The sequence below is a fragment of the Meleagris gallopavo genome, chromosome 2 (assembly GCF_000146605.3).
Source record: "Meleagris gallopavo isolate NT-WF06-2002-E0010 breed Aviagen turkey brand Nicholas breeding stock chromosome 2, Turkey_5.1, whole genome shotgun sequence".
NCBI classification, from domain to species: domain Eukaryota; kingdom Metazoa; phylum Chordata; class Aves; order Galliformes; family Phasianidae; genus Meleagris; species Meleagris gallopavo.
In genome coordinates this window covers 46,962,475-46,982,292 of record NC_015012.2, presented here as the reverse complement: position 1 = coordinate 46,982,292, position 19,818 = coordinate 46,962,475, and the positions used below count along the sequence as shown (strand labels likewise).

Sequence of the window (19,818 nt, the reverse complement as noted above, 5' to 3'; positions counted from 1 at the left end):
TAACTCAATAAAAAAAAAAAAACCAACACATTAAAATGCTTCAATTTGTTACCAAGTTTACTACATCAAAATTGCACTGGCACTGTGTTCCTGTAAACTGTGTGGAAAAATAGCATGACAATTTAAAACCATACACAATGTACATCCATAAAAAAAATCTAGAATTAGGTTTATACAATCACCCCAAACTGCTCATTTGTGTAGTACAAGAAGGATACACAGAGTGATACGCTACTTTTCTCCTCAACTTGCACTCGCATACAATATGACAGTGATTATTTTAAATAAGCTTGCACATGATATGCACTATGAGCAGAACTACAGATTGGCTGAGATGGGGGAGGACATCAGGATCCATCAGGTCCAACCCCTGCTCAAATAGGGACGCCCAGAGCAGGGTGCCCAAGGCCGTGTCCAGGCAGGGTTTGGAGATCTCCAAGGAAGAGACCCTACAGCCTCTCTGGGCAGCATGTCCCAGTGTTCTGTCACCTGCACAGAGCTTAAGTGCTTCCTGGTGTTTGGCTGGAACTTCCTGTATTCCAGTTTGTGCCCACTGTCTCCTGCATTATCTCTGTGCACCACTGAAATAGACACTGTCCATGTCTATTACAATATACACAACAAAATAAAGCTTAGTCCTTAAACTATGTTTACATTAACATTTACATACACAGAAGTATTTCTTAGCACCCTTCCTTCCTTCAAGGCAGTAGCATCTGAGTAACTGCTACAGAAGAAAGCACACCACTGGTGCAGAATTGCCTGTCATAGAAAGCCAAATAAAAACATCGAGAATTACATCAAAATTAAAATAATAATAATAATAAAAAAATCACATCATTCTCCATGTTCAGCATCAAGGGTTTCTATACCACTTAAGCTCATCATGGAGTCTACAGTCCTCAAGTATTTCGTACTCACAATTCCTGTTCTCTCATTCTTTGTAGCTTGCATAAAAATGGACCTCAAGAGATATACTGGGCCACATAAAAATAAAAAAGATACTTCCTCAGAACTAGCACTTAAAAAATACTTTAAAATACTTAAAAAAAAATACTTAAAATACTTAAGAACTTTAACACTTGTGCTTTCTGTTCAAGTTACAAGGAAAGGAATTTAAAAAAAAACAATCAATAAAATATTAAAATAAATCAAACCATTTCCTTGCTATCTGAAGCTAGAACTAAGTATTAGTAGGAGTTGCCATGGCTCCACAAGAATCACTAAGAATCCAGTTCAGTTAATTACAACAAGATTTCTTCTATAATTTTAGCAATACTCTGATTTTTGAATACCAAATCATTTGTATTGAAAAGCATAGACACAGACAGACAGACAGACACACACACACACACACTCCTTCATTATCTACCATCAACTGTTCCTTTAATTTGCACTTACATACAAGGTAGAGGAATACGGTTCAAGAAATGCAACACTTACAAGGATGCTTTCCTTAACATGGAAAATGAGTTCTCCCTCGGCACCTACAATTTACAGTGAATGTGTACAATTCAAGATCATAGAACTGGTTTGTAAACTCATATGGATAAAACAGACAGGTGGCAATACTGATCACACAGTTTTAAAATCTATAGGTGGGACAGAAATTACCAAATATTAATCCGAAACATAACCATACTTCTAAGCAACAGGACTCACTGGTGACTGCAGAATCTTCTGACTTACCTAGAAAGCAGTAACAACATGAACTGAAATCCCTTCTACAGAACTGACATGAGAGCAGCCCAGCTCATCTCAGTTTCACTGCCAGCATGACTGAAGTCATTCCAACGCTGAAGTTTGTCCCCAACGATGAAATTTCAGTCATGAAAAATAAATACGAGCATCTCTGAAAGTCAAGAAGCGTACTTCTCCCTTTCTGCTATGAAAGGGCATCCTCTATTTGTATTTAACAATTGCAGAGATCCCTCACAGAGCAATTACAGAAATGTAAAATCACTAGTCAGTATCCAAGACAAACTACCGATGCCCAGGAGATGAATTTAACTTTACTGCATTCAGTGTTTTATATTTATCTTCCAAGAAAAAAGGAGAAAATTCAGCTGTGAAATCTAGTTCTGCTTCACTTTCAAAAAATTTAGTCTTAAAATCCCATCCTTTTATAACATAATAGTGATATGTTGATATATTGATATCAATTTGAAGCAAGGTCCAACAGTATACGTAGCATGAAACACAGAAAGAACACAAAAACCCTGAGGTAAAATTCTGTGTCCCAGGAAAGGACAAGTACCATACAAAGTCTCTCTCTAAACGGAGCAAGTGGAAGAGACGTGTCCAGGAACATTCCATGTCTATTACAATATACACTGCAACAAAATAAAGCTTAGTCTTTAAACTATGTTTACATTAACAGTGCACAGAAGTATTTCATACTTTACCTTGGACAACGTGGTTGCTCATTTTGAATTAGAAAACTATTTTTAAACGTCATATACCCTTGAAGCATATTGATTACATCTGCCATTTCCTCTCCTCCCATTACAATGAATGGAGGCAAGGCACAAGCCAGAAGTTTATACGAAACCTGTGGTCATAAGAAATCATCTTATTTTTAATACTGTTAATACTTACTGCTCCGCTGAGCATTCTCTTGTTCCACAGCATGGAATAAGTAAACAAATCACAAAAACAAACATTAGAATATAATTTTTTTTTTAATTTTTATAAATAACTTATCTGTTACAAAGACAGTTTACCCAGCTAAATCACAAAACCATCAACTCAAGATATCCAAATTAGGTTTTATTAATAAAACAGGTAAAAACTGATTTGTCAATCTTCACATAGAACTGCAGATGAAGCTGAAAAACAAGGCCTCATTTTATAAACAAAATGCATTGAATGCAAGTGCTTTGGGTCTACTGCCTAATTACCTGGGATTGGCGTTTTCTTCCCACATAAAAAAATGCAAAGCCTTCAAAACAAAGGCCTTTGTGTATTCACATAGATCACTTGTAAAACTCCTAATGAAAATGTCCACTGGCAAATGTTTACAGTGGGTGACAGTCTACTTTGTCTCTTGCTACATAGTTAGCACTCCCTCCAGCCTCACTTTAAGTGCTGCTACATAATCGTGTGCTGTCTTTCATACATACTGTAATTCCATTTTCTCGATCTGTTACGTACGTTCCCGATCATGTGAATATTTTCCTTAAAAAAATAGATCATCAAAAAAAGAGATGCTTGAGGTTGCTTCAGTGTTCAAGTCTGTTTGATTTCTTTTTTCCAGCCTTTATTTCAGTTGTCCTAAATATTGCTATCCTTGTTTTCTATAAATATGAGACTTCACCACAAGTCAGGTTTAGAAACTGGCTGCCAAAACAGGAAAGCATTTAAAGTTCTTGGACAAAGCTGTATGATGCTGCTGCTGTTGATTTGGCACTGTGTGTACTTCCCCAATGAATCTCTCTTCAGGAGTCTGCAAGATACCCAGCAGATGAAGCAAGCTTAAATCGGAAGCTGATCTGTTGGTGGGTTGAAAGTGTCTTAGTTTATTTCCTCATGCCAGACAAAATGCTACCTTGTGTCACCCACCGTAAAACTCAGTGTACAGAGTGAACTATATGCATAACTCTTCCAACTTTTCCTGCACTTTTACCACGCTGCATCTGCAGGTCTTCACAGATCATCAGCATTTACAAGAGCAATGTACAGAATGAGCAGAGGAAAGCTATTTTGTGCATAGTTTCTTATTAATGCTCTTATTTTAAGGCATTGCTTCTCTCAGATAAAGGCTTAAAAAAAAGGGACATGATCGTGCTTAATCACTTAAAGGGAAAAAAAAAGAAAGTTAACAAAAAGACTATTACACTATACATACAGAAGTACAAGAAAATAATAAAGGTGAAGAAAAGAAATCACTTAAAGCAGGCTCTAGAGCTATGTACAGTAGGAAAAGCTTTGGGGTATTTCACTGTGTGTATTGTACAGACAACGCATGCAGTTTTTCCTTTTCATCTTTAGATGTGATTGTACTGATTTCTGGCTTCACAGAGATGTTTTCAGGGAAGACAAGGCAAAGAGTACCACTGGTTTGAGAAGTTCCTCCCTTTATCAAAGGCACTATGTGGCAGCAAACAGTTTAAACAGTTAAACCTTGTTCCTTTTAAATTTCCTCTGTGCATGTAGTGTTTCACTGAAAGCTCTGAAAACAAAAATGCGAGCACTCTATTCCTTTCCCCTGTCAAAATTCAGTAGTGACATCGGGGCAGAGAAGAGGATGGGCAACACCCAAGCACTGAACACGGTGTGTGTTACTGGGATATGGTAATACTGTACATGGTTTAGGCAGCTGGCAACTGAGTCTTTCAGCAGATTACCTTTCAGCCGATGAATTTCAACTGCCTGTGACACAACACTGAGGCATTACTAGCTCTGTGGGCTGACATTTAACATTACAAAACACCATCTCATCACGCCTTCAATTTTACAAAATCCTACACATAAATGCTTTTTCTGCCCCCAATGACTGGATAGTTCCTTGTACGTTTGCTGTGGTCTTACAAAAGATAACAGGCCTGTTGGCTCAGAAATGCCTGGGCATTTCACACTGTTCACAGCGATTTAAGGCTGGATGATTTAAAAAAGTACAGGCAGTACAACTCCACTGAGCTCCCTCATCTTCATCTGCGTCTGGAACAGTCTTTGGTGTTTTCACAATGGACCTCTGATCTGTGATATGGAAGAGATAAGATAAAGAGTTACTGACCAAGGACAGCATGGAAAGAATTTTGAGATGATGATTTCAATAATTGAGAACGATCTTGTTCCTCCAAAAGCTGCAGTTATTACTAGCAACAGAAGCAGCTTTTGATCATCCCCCTGACTACATCGTGACTGTAAGTCAGTCAAATGGTACAACATGAGCTACACAAAACTTGGAGCAGTGTCCCTTGGGCTCAAAGCTACTGCATGAGATGAAATGTAGAATCACAGGGAACAAAGATCAACATATTGAACGTGCAAAACATTAAGTCTGAAGTCTATGGACAAAGATGTGAACTAAGTGCTCTGCAGCTTTTTCATGTATTTAATATTTTGCCTCCAGAACGAATGTCAGCAGCTCTTCCCCAGACCAGAAAGGCAGTCAGATATACTAAAGAAAAATCAAAGCCCAGCTCTGTCCAGTTATAAGACACTTACATTTTTGAATTTCAATACAAATGTTAACAACTAGTAATGGAAAACTAATTTTCATTTCCTTCTACAGTCGGTTGGTGGGTGGGAAAAAAGCAACAGCATTTAGATTTATTTACTGTAGAGGGAACTATACAGTTGACAGAACTGACACTTTCTGACATTCTTCATGGTCCAACTATAAAAACAACACATCTTAAAGGACTGTGTGTGGATTTATTTTTGCTCCGTTTTTCATCAGCAGCCTAGATAATGGAGCACTAAAAACAAAAACATGAAGAGCAGTACCAGTCTGGAAGAGCTGCACATAATTTAAAGGATAAAAGAAAATTGAACTTACTAGGCTCTCTTCAGAAAAGATTCTGTAGTGAAAGTTACTGCACGCTATAATGACCACACACACACACACACACACACACACACACACACACACACACACACACACACACACACACACACACACACACACACACACACACACACACACACACACACACACACACACACACACACACACACACACACACACACACACACACACACACACACACACACACACACACACACACACACACACACACACACACACACACACACACACACACACACACACACACACACACACACACACACACACACACACACACAATATACAGAAGACTTCCTGCACAGAACAACTGCACAGAAACAGTAGTGGATTAATTATTCCATTTGGTGGTCTTTTTAGGTCACACTATGATACTGTTACAAAATTTCATTCTTTGCTTTACGTAACACATGAGAGCTTATTATTCTATTTTTAGTGATGTCCCACTAGGGCAAAAAAGAATCACATGCAAAATTCCAAGGGGAAGCAGAATGTCCAAGATCAACAAGTTCCAGAATATTGACTGCATTATTAGTAATATCCCTCTTTTCTTCAGCTACTTCAGACTATTACGTAAATTGTGCATGCGCAAGGAAATCCTCCAGTCTAAGTAACTGAGTTACTGTAATAAGTAACTTCAAGAAGGACAATGACTAAAATCACTCCTCACCAAGGACAATGACAAAGTAATCTGAGTTTCACTCCTGTATCTTATGTTCATTTCTAAAAAAGATGGATGTCCCCATTTAACTATCTTGCAACTATTAGCCATCTTTAAGACATCTCATTTAATACACTTCTCTTTCCTGAATGTATGAATGGCAAAAACTGTATGCTTATGAAGAAATCATCTATTCCACAGTCAATATCTAATCTAGAATCACAGGAAAGAACTTAGTACTAGATGCAAACCAGACATTAGCAGAAAAAACAAATTTTAGTAATACAATACCTTTGGGTTTTGGTGGCACCGGACCAAGAAATCCAATATTATCATAAAAATTATGAATAGCACTGGGATTAAAATGTGGTCCTAAAAATAATAAAAAAAGAAAAAAATAATGTGCAACTGTTTTTAAAATACACTTGGGTACAAAAGCAAATTCTTTGTTTTTTTTTTCCCAGTAGTTATGATTGAGCTTATCAAGGTGTCAGCGTGGACGTGCATGAGATATCATTAGCATCAAGAATACACAAACTTACTAAAATATGCAATATAAGAATGTCAGAAACAAAATTCAGGAGTCCACACTTCTACAGCCTGGTTCTACAGCTAACGTCTCTCTAAACTATTACTTTCCCACATTCTTTTAAGATTTTATAACTATTACCTTATAACCATTTAACTGCATTCTATTTGTAAATTTTACCTCATTTTCCTAAATTCTAACTGCATTGAAGATATGTATGACCTATGCATTATGTCCTGTACAGCTTTTTACTTTCTCCTTATCTGCAGGTACACTGTCTAAAGGAGAACTTGCACGGCTCATGACTGAGCTGATCAAACAGCTTGCCAGTGCTGAAATCAGAAAGCACCAGTCCCTTCTCTCTCACTGTCTCATTCCTCCTTTCCCATCTCTCCCTCACACCAGCTGCAGATGTTTCCAGTAATCCCAATTTCTTTCCTTTTCTCCCCCCGGGATAGAGTGCAGTATTAGCTCTGTGAAGGGTGTACAGGTAAAGCACAGTAGAGCTCTACACACTGACAAGAACGGGGAGCAAGGAGAGACGGAGACATTGTGTTGGCAGCAATTGAACTGTCTCAGTTGTCTCAGTTTCTCCCTCATGACCAAAGGCTGTGTCTCTGTAGACAGAGAAAGTTGAAGGAGGAGAGCACAGTGTTACAAAGGTATTTTGTTTGTTAACTAGAGATGCTGAACACAAGACAGAAATGCAAGACAAGAAAGGACATGTAGGTATGACTATATCATTTAGAAAACTTTTCCCTCTTCTCTGATATTCAAGTGATCAAAGAGCTTTTTTTCCCCAGTATTTTTTAAACAAATGGCATCACAATTCTCTCTTTGGAGAGAATTAAGAGATAGGAACAACCACAGGATTAGGAAAATCATATAGCTGACAGTCCAAAAGGCTTAGAACACAGTTACTTTCATAGCTCCACTTAAATTAACATCATTTTGCAAACAGCACATAGACTGATAACACAGTGCATGTATTTTTAACACTGCCACTTCTGATGCATGCAGACAGTGAAAGGAAAAAGTAAAATTAACATTGACACTTGTTGACGTACTAAGAGCATACTGTACCTCTTGCTTGAAAAAGATCAATCTCTTTGGTTAGGCAATCTATGTCTATCTGCAGCTGTCTGTTACAACTTCTTAACTGTTGCATTTCTTCCAGCTGAAAAAATAAATCTGCTTGTTAGACTAAGTGCCCCCATTCCATTTTATTATCAGTTATCATTCACACATAGGTAGACAGTCATTTTAGAAGTGAAGATAAAAGAATTTTCCCTTATTGTTTCATTTGTCCAAGCATAAGCTTTGACAAAGCTTTCAGACCCACTGAACTCTCCTCTCATCAGACTTCAGAGCTGACTGAACAAACTCCAGATTGTGGTTAGAACACAGCCAATGGTCCACCAGATCAATGGCTATCTTCTGGACTGACAACCGGTGCGTTATCAGTTTTCTTTTGTGGCTAGTATATGCACAAAAATAATACTCTGTGGATAGCCATATGAGCATTAAGTAATCTAAACCTTTAGGTGACCATTCTTTTAAAAACATCAGGAAGGACCACCAAGTGCAAATCTTTTGTGACTTTGAAAGCAGCAACAACTGGTAAACTGAAAGGCTGATGGCTAAATAATACGTTTAGTCTCTGCACTACACTGTTCACCTGTTCAATTCTAGGTGTGCTACCTACTGCTAGTATATTGTCAATATACGAGCAACTATTCCTTTAGTTTGCTGTAACAGCCCATGCTTGTGGTTTAGGCTCATAGCCTATAGCCGTTTCAACTTACTGATGGAATTTGGGAAACAGAATTCGATCTTTTCAGCCGCCTTCGTGTCAGATTATTCTCCATTTCATTGACCTCTGATTTTAGTTTATCCAACTTTTTCTTTTGAATCTCAAGTTCTCGTTGAAGTCGCTCCATCCTGGCCTTCTGATGTACCAGTAAAGCTGCAATACATAAAGTCCCATTTTATCTACTTTATTATCCCTTCTGTGACAACATCAGATAAAGATGAAAGCTAGTATTCCTTTGGGAAAATACAGACAAACATTCCTACAGATTCTTTTTCCATTCTCCTCACAAGAAGGCCTCTGCCAGAAAAAAAAACACATTGCATTTTGCAAAACAGCATAAATCAATCACAGACAACAAGTAAATACAATGAGAAAGTCATATAACGTAACAGAAGATCATGCAAAATGTAGCTGTATTCTGCAAGTGTTTTTTTAATAATCCAGCAAAATTATGAGAATAGCTTTCAGAAGCTAACGAACATTTCCTTGCATTGTGTTTTGCCTGCTCATGGTAAAAGAGATGGCATGATGTAGACTTCAGAGATAGCTGCATGACAGAGCACTATGGTAGGTAAGAAACGAGATTTTTCATTTTGTTGCTATTTGGACTGGAACACAATCCAGTGTTCTTTTCATAGCAGGAGACATCAAGTGAAACCAAAACAGAAAGTACTACAAGCGATACTGCTGGTAAACATCAGCTATATTTATCACGGAGGCTGGACTGTGAGTTATTTCATCCCCCAACCATTAGCTCAGTTTCTAATTTCTCTCACTGCTTACTATTCATAAATTAAATGGCATACGAAGACTTGATTTAGAGACAACCAAGTTAGCATTTAAACCAAATCTTTTTAAACCTAAAGAGCATAAGTAGAACAAGCAATTGAATACATACAATTTAAGGATTTTATTTCATTAAAGATAGGTATACTGCAAAGTATCACCACATGAGCAGACAACGCTGCTCAAAGGAATAGTGCACTTTCAGTACAAGTGAAAGAAGGATTTCATTAAATTAACCCAATCATTTCAACTGCTGCATAGTCATTCATCAATTAAATTACTTAATATAGGTACTTCTATAGCACTTTAGAAATGAATGAGAAATAGCAGTAACAAAGTACTAAAAAAGACAGAAATCTTCTTCAGAAACAACCTGTTTAAACAAGACTGACTGAAATGCAAAATTTAATGAATCTATGTTTCTTAGGTAGCAATAAGGTCAAAGCACTCCTAATTTGGTTGGCTAGGTTTTCTGAGCAGTAGCATCATTGGAAAAAAAAAAAGCATATAAAAAAGATGAGACTTCTCATTTTCAGCATGTAGAACTGCCCTTCACTGCAACTCCTGCCATTTCATTCACACATCATGCTTGGTCTTTCCTCAGAAGGAGGAATTGTGCCAAACTATTTCTGTACAGTTAAAGAACCACAAGGCTGCACCAAGAGTCAGTCCAGGTTTTTGAGTTACATGTTTAGAAGATAATGAAATGACAGAACGGTAAAGGTTTCTACCTGTTTTTGTTCAATTTAGAATTGCTTATATAAAGACATCTATTTATTTGTGGTAGCCACTATCCACGCTACAACAGAAAGTGCAGCTATGCTCTTCTGGAGCATCAAAGTACAGTAAACAAAACTCCAAGATGTAGATTTTTTGTTGAAGACTGGGAATCATCAGGTAAGTAGCCTCAAAGGACAGCCTTCCCAGTTGAACAGCATTTTATGAACAACTGAAGAACTTTTTTTCTATTTATGATCTCCAGGAGCTAGAAAGATAGCTGCAATGATAATCGAAGACTACTTTGCCCCTGTTCTTGCAAGGAAATCACAAAGCCTTCTTCCTTCCAGATTTATTTTTCCACTTTTAGACAGACTCTTCTAATTTCACTGTTTATTATTACTGTTGAATCAAGTCCTTGAAGGCCAAGTTATTGGTATGTGACCTACAGTAACACAGCTGTGAGCCACCAAGAAGAAGTGGAACTCCTCAGATCTGTCCAACTACAGATGCAGGCCATCAGTTAGCAGCAATAATGCTGGATATGGAAGGCGAGAAAGAGCATTATCAGAGTGCCTCCAGGACACACACACACTCATGAGACCACGAATAAGAGTGACTCTTTGAAGGGTTTTTTTCCCTCTTATAGAGGGGAAGCAAACAACTCATTTCAGTATTCTCCAGCATCTTTGGTTTAGAAATTCAACTGTCATTATGGAATGGCACAGGGTGCAGAAATGACTGGTGGATGCCCACAGCATTTTCATTTTCTCTCCTAGCATCTCTGCAACTATTTTACCATTTTAAGTCCCAAAAGATTTTAAACACACTCGTTATAAAATTTATATTACTATTAAAGAAAAATAATTACTTGACACTGAAGTGCTAAACATTTTCTATTAAAAATAACTTGGATAAGGAAGTGACAAGACATTGGTTCAAGTAGTGGATTTTATATAGAATTTGGCAATTTTGCATAAAAATTAACTTGGCAGCTGTAGAAAAATAATGAGGTGACAAAATCCACCCACCTCCTCAGTACTTACTAATAAAGAGCAGCAAGTAAGGAATCAGCCCCCCCTAGTGTTGATCAGAGCAACTGAAAACGTTAAGAGAAAATTATGAAGTGCACCTCTGAATAAACTATGTAGGGTCATTCCAGCCTAAAGCTTCCTATCAGTAACACTATTTGATAGAGCAAGTTCTCAGCCACAAAACACTCTCTTTCAACACAGTCACCACTATTAGCTATGCATTTTCACCAGCAATGAGCAAGAGCCTGCATGCCACGCTTGTAACAATCTGCACACTAGTGGAGGTGATTCACTTCCACTGTCACCAATGTTGAAACCCCACTGTGCTCACATCCGCTGTTTGGTCTCTAGAAATGTTCAGCAAGCACTGATGAATATCAGTGGATGCCATTTTTCCTGTTTGGAGGGATTCAATGAGACATCCTTCATTTATATATACTTCCATGTCAGATGCCAACTTGTCAGACTGCCCTTCTGCTGCCATCTGTCACACGGCAACAAAATGCAATGGAATATTGGCGGGAAGGTTCAATCTCTACTGCCATACCACCAACATCCACCTCTGGTGTTATGGGCCAACATAATAAAATAGGGGGCATTACTTTCAGAGCAGCCCTCACAAAATTCAGGTAATAGCTCTAGTGGAGACGTTTAATGGTCTACTCTTGATAATCTTATGTTACTGGCAGGAACGAAATTCTACCTGTGTGGGCAGCACTGGCACATCACAGTTTACTCTCTATAGGCTAACTGCAATACAAGCCAGAAAGGCTCAGGCTTACACTTATATATTCAGACATCCTTAAAAAGAAGCTACTTACTGTAATCACCCTACTATGAGAAATATAAAGACTTCCTCCTTGTCTCACTGTTAGTGTACCACAATTTGAACAGTTCTGATGACCAGTTTTTTCACTGGGTGGAAACAGGATACTGTGCACCTTCAGCTTTTTTCAGTTTCTGCATTCTACACTCAGCTGACTTGAAAGAGCAGTTCACTTCAGTTCTCCGGCAGATGTGCACTTCAATGTCAAAGGAAACAGTGGCACTCAACCACAAAACAGCTGCAAACCACTGTAATTACAGGAAACAAGAAACTGTGCAGGACAGAAGGTCACTGCTGCCATACCAGAGGCCCATTCTAACAGGTACCGAATGTAACTTGTGTTTGAAGAGGTACACCTGTTTTCTCTAAGCACCTGTGAATTTGAATTTTAAACAAACACCGTTTATGTGTTTCTACCAGAAAAGCTAATCCAGGAACACAGTGATTTCACCCTACTCTATAGATCTATGAATTTTCAGACTCAGAATTTCTTGGTCAAATTTGGAGGAAAGTGGAATTCTGGTAACGCAATTACTCTGCATCAATAGATCAGTGAAATTCTTAAGAATGCTGGTTGTGCATATTTTCAAAATCCACATTTGAAACTCTAGGAAATTCCATCATTTACTATGCAATTTCAACAGTTCTGATTTGTTTGTTTCCCCCTTCCAATACTCTTCACTTTTTGTTTGTGCTCCACTTAGTGTATATGCCTGATATGCAGAGCCAAATATAAGGCTGTATATTTTCCTATGTCACATCATGCAACTAACTGGAGACCTCTTGGAGCTGGAGCACTGCTGTATCACTCAAATCTTTTATTTCTAAACATCTGTGAGGCCTGGTTAGGACTTTATGTTTCTTTCGAAAGCTTTAAAAACTTTGAGAAACAAAAAGGAAAACTGTGCAAAATGTCAAGTTACTAACTAGTTTTGAAATCAGTATATTTATATTAAATCACGGTGACAAGATCTGCTAAATAAATGTATATCCACATAAATATCTGTACCTTCTACAGGTAAGTCTGTTTACTATGCAGCATACCAGCCCCTCTCAAAGTTGAAAGATAAAAATTACAGAAACGTCAGTCAAAAGCCAAGTAGTAGTGAACTAAGGGACTTAGTTAAAAGGGACTTAAAGCAAACTAAGCAGGAAAACACTAAGCTAAAAATTTTATTCCAAGATTAATGTATTTTCTTCATAGCACAGCTGCCTGTCCATTATACAGGCTGGATGCTCTGCAGAGAATAAGGAATTACTAATAACTGTTTAGCCTCATTATTCAACATAAGACTATGTGCACAGTGACTGGATGTAATACAAAAACACTTCGAAGTACCAAATTTTTAGTGTCTAACCAAATTTCACCTTTTCATCCATAACACATAATATATTGAAACCTCAGTTAAGTATATTAGTACAACTATACTATGCATTGGAATATCTTAACTAATGGGAATTGATACCCCTGTACAGAGAACTAATATTAAAGTGATTAGCATAAAAATTCATCTTTGTTTGGCTTTTCAGCATGCTCCTAGTAAGATTTTTTCTAGCATTATTAATATTATTGACTTCATTTGTGGATGGATGCCGTCAGCATTTCCATGAGTAAGTCCACAGGATTTCAAACTGGAATTCCAAAAAACAAGGAACATACAATTAGCAACTGCTTTTGAAACGTCTGCCGACAGTGACTTTCTTGACATCACCAAGCCAGCTACAGAGACATAACTCAGTATTCCAGGCTAACAGTGAATGTCTTAACTACATCAGTTTGATCTGATTATTACCCTACTCCTTTTCACATTGCACGAACTCTAGTTCTGGCAGCAAGCTAAACAAAAATCTGCAACAGACTTCTACTACCCACAGAGACTTACTGGAAAGAACAGCAGAGGAAACCACAGCAAAAAACCAGAAATGGAATCAAGAAAAAGAATGGAATGCCTACACACACCGTAATTGAAAGGAAGCTCCACAGATAACCTTTGCTCTGAAATGTTTTCATTTCTGGATGTTTGGATTCATGACTTTGTAACTCTGTATGAACACATAATGATACTTTTCTTGTTTGCATTTTTAAAATCCTCCCTCAACATCGAAATCTGGAAAGAAACTTAATCATGAAAAACCGACCTTCCTGTGGGTCATCAATGGGGTTTAGATTTTTCAGATTTACAGAATGAGAACCCGCCACTTTATTCCAAGGAGTTAACTGCTGCTTACAGATAAACCACCAGGCAGACAAGCCCTGTGCTTTATCAGAGAGCTCCATGGCCAACCGCTGCCACAAGAATAGTACTCTTGACTCCCAATATTTGCCCTCTGTTCTCAGTGAGCAGAGAATTCTCTCACAGCCAGAGGTCATTCTGCTCTATACTGGTTAGACTTGAGCTCTTTATATCTTATGCTCCTACTGCCCCCTGAAATCCTTGTCCCATGATTCCCTTTTTGAGGATAATTGTTTCATCCTCCCTGTTGACATCAACCTGAAATTCTAATACGTAGGCATCCTAGTCAAGGACATATTTCTGTCTGAGAGGAAATCAAAATGATGGAATAATCCTGTCATCATCAAATCCCTCTGCTTTTTAGCAAAGAAAGTACAGTGGCAGGCATTACTTGCAGACAGGTCCAACATCTTATGTTCTCCTGTGCTTATGAGGCCATTTCACTGGAACAAAGTGAAAGAGATCTCCTTTGACACCAAACCAGCTCTACTTTCCACATTCCTCCTATCCTAAGCCAGGTTTAGTTCTCCCTGCCAAGATACGGAGCATTCTGGGCAGAAATGGAAAAGCTGATGAAAATGCATTTTTTCTCTAATCATAGCCAGAGAAACGACTCATCTGTTTTGGCTAAAATTAAAGTGAGACAAGCACCTAGGTTTCTGCACACTTGCTAAACTAGATGCAGCTTAGAACATGCCTCTCACAATGGAAAGCATCAAGTAATTCAAATCACATTTAGCATGCTAAAAAAAAAACACAACAAAAACCACAATACCACCACACCATTAAAATAAGAAAAAACAAAACAAAACAAAACAAAAAAACAAGTTAATCACCTCTAAGTAAAAGATCTAGGTCTACTAGTACTAAGTAGGTCTTCCAGAAATCAAGATCATAGCAATAAGTCAAGTCACACACTTCTCAACTTTCAAAAGATTAAATCGTTAATAGAAAATAAAAAATACTGCAGGAGAAACAGAGCAAGATAATGCCAGAAATCCCAAATACTTCTGAATACAGAGAACTCGGGAAACATGAGTGCACTTTATATGAACTACTGAATGAACTACACAAAATGAAGGTATTTCTCCAGAGTCAGCATGTAGACAAAAGCTAAACCAGCCTACATCATGCATCTAATCTAAAAACTGTATCTGTCTTGGCCTCAAGAACAGCTGGGCTGTGAAAGCCATTCAAAATGTGCCATTCAAAACTTCTGAAACCTGGGTTTTGCAAGTCTGCCTCAACTTGATAAATTGGATACTGATATCTACCAGCCTATAGAGACTGTGCAGAAGTCAGGTTCTTACCAACAATACAACTGCATCCAGAAGAAGTGCATAAGCTATAATCACTTTCAATTAACTTTATTACTAGTGTACTCCAGATGTGCACCATCCTTCCAGTGTCCTAATCAATGTACTTACACAAAAAGTATACTCTGAAGAATATTTAAAGAACAAACCAGCTTTTTAATGCTGAGTTGTTGCCAAGTCTGAAATGTACCAATAAACTGAAAAGAGAAATTATTTTGACAACCTACCCTGAACAGTGCATAAAGATCCTAAGATCCATTCAACAACTTCGTAGAAAAGCCCACAGCAGGGTTAGTAAACCATCAGGATGGTAATAAAAGTGTGAAAAAATATGAAAATGAAAAAAAAAAAAAGTTTTAAACTGCGTTACTGTATCACATTTAAGTTTTATGCTTCTATTACACTATCGATCCTTTAAAATAACCGTCTTTGGTATGGTACTCTTTTTCACGTTTTAACAACATAAGAGGAGTATAATGACTTTCAGCATTTTATTGTCAGGCATCCCTTAGGAAACACAGGCAAACACTTTGTCCCGCTAATTGCTTTAGAAAACTGCTTTTCTTGCTTCTTAAATAACATTCACAAAAAGAAAAAAATGAAAATTGCACCTAATGGAAACAGTATCTCAACTGATCCAAACGTTCTGCCAGTAGACTTTTACCTTTAAATCATTAGGATTAATTAAACAAGCTTAGATGTTTCCTTCAGAACAACATAAAAATGAAGACACTGTGACTCCACTTCATTAAACAGATAGCATATCTTCTTAAGACAAATGAGAATTATCTCCAAATATTCAGTGACACGTCTTTGCCATAAAAAGAAATCTATGACTTGCTTATAAACCTTTTTTGTTTATTTAGGAAATACTCAAGAATGCTAGAGTTGAAGAAAACATTAATATCGCAAAGGTTTATCAACTGTTTCACGCTCTGTAGTTTACATACTGAATTGACAATCTGGTTGAAATCTTTACTACTTATATTAAGAATATTACCTTGCGTGTAGGCAGCATCATCAGATCCCATACTCAATTTTCGTGCATCACTGATCCTATCCACATGTGCTAAAACAGGGTCAGTAAGATGCTGGATACCCTCTGGTTCAACATAGTGATCAGGAAGGTTTAGAAGGTTTGTAGGTTCAAAGGTTGGGGAGACTACCCCTGGGGAAACTGCAGGGGGCTTATTTGGAGAAACTGTAATTTTAAAAGTATATTTTGTGTTAGGCTGCGTAACAACCACTCGAGGAGAGGTTGCAGTGGTGCTGTTGCCCACTGCTCGACTCTTGGGTGGATGGTGATGAATAAATGCAGGACCCATGCTTACTTGACCAGACATATTCCTAGAAGTGGCAGATACTCCAGGATTTGTCGATATGAAAAGCGTGGGCTGGTTCCGTACAAGTTGATCATCTCCTGCGGTGGCATTTGCTGAAATGTAGACCTTAGGCTGACCACGTGTGATCACTTCATCAGTATTTGGAGGACTGGCCGATATGTAAACAGTGGGCTGACTTCTACTTAATGTCTGGCTGTTGAGGGAAGAGGGAGTAGTGGAGGTGCGAGGGCCAGTTGAACGCAACTTAGAAGAACTATTTCTCTGTGGTGGTTCAAGTTTGATTTCAATTTGGTTTTTGCGAGGTCCTGTGGATATATTCTGAATGTTGTATTGGCTATGAGCAGAGGATTGTGAGCTACCAGATGAATGAATCATAGGTGCTTGTGGAGTAGTAGGAGAACTGATAGGCATATAGACATGAGAAGTCTGGTGGCCTTGCTGATTTGGCTGCGTTGAGTGTTGCGATGAGGTATGTGGCGTGGTATTGGATGTAGGAAGAGTAGTCCAAGGACTTGGCTGCGAAGGCTGGTAGACTTGCTGAGGATGCATAGGATTAAACTGAGATGCCCAGCCTGCCTGCTGCTGTGTCTGTCGAGCTGTACCACTAGGAGCTGTGATATAAGGCCTAATATAGATAGAATTTCCCTGTGGACTGTTAAGTACAGGAGGAGGTACACCATGTATGTGCAAAGACGTAGGGGTATTGCGGCCAGGCTGAATATTTGGGGCTAAGGTTACCATGATTGGGTTGAATCTGGGTGTTTGTTGAGACAAGTTAGATACTCCTTTGCTGCCTAGGTGAAATCCAAGATGCTGCCCCGGATTAGAAGCACTAACTGTATTACCCATTCCAAAGACATTAAATCCTTGTGGAACCTGCGCAGGTGCAGTCTGTGGTTCCTGCTGAAATAGTTCATTGTTGGGCTGCTTGGTTTGAAGGTGTCCATCGCTAACGCTGTGAGCTAGAGTCCTACTTCCATTCATTCTTCCATCTCTTCCATGGTGATACACGTTCTGTGACTGCAAATCCAAATTGAGAGATGTCATGTGATTTCGTAGTCCAGGAATCGCAGAATCATCCGAGAAACTTAGGTCTCCTTCACCATAGAGATATTTTGTGCTCTCCTGAGACAGAACTGCACAACAGGCATCCAAATTATTGTTATTCTATAAAAGACAGATGAAAGTTTGACATTACTGATAAAATACTGTTATGGTTAGATAAATATAGGCACAAAACCATCAGTGAAAAGTTAACAATGTAGCATCAAATGGAAAGCTTTAGGTGGTTGGCCAGCATAGCAACTACGAACATACACACATAGGGCTTGCATGTGAAGCTTACTATTTTGAGAACAGCAACTCAGTCACTGGAATCAAGAACAGAGGTCTGCACTGCTGCTGAAGCAATGACAGTGACATCTTGAATCTTGATAAGCTAACGGTACAGTATGATACACAGTGATTGAATACTTTTGCTATTCCCTCTGAATTTCAGAACAATCTTCACCAATGACCATATCTCTGGTTTGAGAAGAAAATGACAGAAAGAACAGACTCACAGTACCTGCATGTGTACAGTACTGGTAAACAACTTAAAATCAAATTACATGTTTAACTTAAAAAAAAACTTTTTGCAAACACTTCAATACCAGTTGTGCAGTAACTCCTGCTGAAAATGAAAGGTAAATCGTATGCAGAGAAGAAACATGCAGACCAAAGAAGTTGCACAGGAGCATATAACTTCAGAAGCAACATAAAAATTCAGTTTATGCACATACAGCATATGATCACTTTCTTGTAAGTTAAAAATATTAATGAAAACCCAGGGGCCATTTAAACCACTGTTTGAAAAGCTTTTAGATTCTTAGATTTGTATAAGATTACTTTATAAAACCTGTAATGAAGAAACTTAAAAACCACCAAAAAAAAACCTACCTAGCTAATTTGATTTTTTAAGAACATATCAGAAGGAAACTAACTGTTAATCCTAGTTCAATGTTTCCAATGTTTAATAATACTGTATCAGATCTCTGTAACTGTTTCCCTACATAAGGGCCTTGCTAAAAAAGCCTACATGTGCTGGTGGCATAATTTCAGAATGCTGCACTCTGTCCCTATCATTTCCTGTACACTCCTCCCTCCAGTCCTCACCTCAATAAATAAGTTAATGCTTTCAGCCAGAAAAGCTCTTGTTAAGGCACAGATGTTGTAAAAACAAAGTAGGTGTCAAATTCATCCAAACACACTGAACACCAGTTACCAGAAAGAAGAAAAATGATCAAGGAAAATATTGTACATGCCAAGTAGTTACATTATCAAATAGTTAAAGAACACACAAGCAAGAGAAAGTGCTCCATGCTACAAGCTTTGCAGCAAGTTATTCTTGTTGAACTAGTAGATAGCAGCTCCTTCAGCAAGCTGAGGGCTTGGACAGAGAAAGCAAGCCTGTCTCTACCTGAAAAAAATTACTGAAGGAAAAAAAAAACAAAAAACAAAAAAACCAAAAACCAGAAGTGGGAGAGGGAGGACAAGCTAAACTCCACCCACAAAACCAAAACTATGTGTTGATACAAGCCAGATGAAGTTCTGAACTCTTAAATAATATTAAAAACAAAAACAAAAACTCAGAACCAATCCAAACAACAAAAAAGCTTTAAAAAAAAAAACACAAAAAATACAGGGTTTCCTAAAGGCCATCTAACTAGCCAGTCACATAAAAGAAATGTTGCAGAAATGTCTTGAGAGAGATGAAAGTGGGTCAAATGATTGTACACATAATGGGTCTAGATTGGAATAAGCACAAGAGGACAAAGTAATCAAATAACGTTAGTAGTGAAGAAAGGGATCAAACTAAGAAAGAACAGTGGGTAAGAAAATACAGTAACAGTAGCCTTGTATTCATTGCAAAGAAGAAAAGGGAGCCAGAAAAGGGACAGGATGCCATAGAAAAACAAGCTAAGAAATCTTAAAGATTTTGCATGAACTTCAGTGAATGAAAATTATTAACGGAAAGGCCAAAAAATATT

The 19,818-nt window shown here is 37.9% G+C and overlaps 1 protein-coding gene across 1 annotated transcript in view; it reads right to left on the bottom strand.

Moving 5' to 3' along the window:
- Nucleotides 1-2,662: 2,662 nt before the first annotated feature.
- The window catches only part of TAB2 (TGF-beta activated kinase 1 (MAP3K7) binding protein 2), an 18,260-nt gene continuing 1,104 nt past the window's right edge, over nt 2,663-19,818 (bottom strand). The window contains exons 2-7 of the mRNA XM_031552203.1: nt 18,352-18,383; nt 16,447-17,956; nt 8,526-8,686; nt 7,804-7,897; nt 6,483-6,563; nt 2,663-4,698 (exon numbers count right to left, since the gene is read on the bottom strand). Coding sequence (XP_031408063.1) covers nt 4,553-4,698; nt 6,483-6,563; nt 7,804-7,897; nt 8,526-8,686; nt 16,447-17,956; nt 18,352-18,383 — 2,024 coding nt within the window. The 3' untranslated portion in view covers nt 2,663-4,552. The remainder of the gene's footprint in view (nt 4,699-6,482; nt 6,564-7,803; nt 7,898-8,525; nt 8,687-16,446; nt 17,957-18,351; nt 18,384-19,818) is intronic.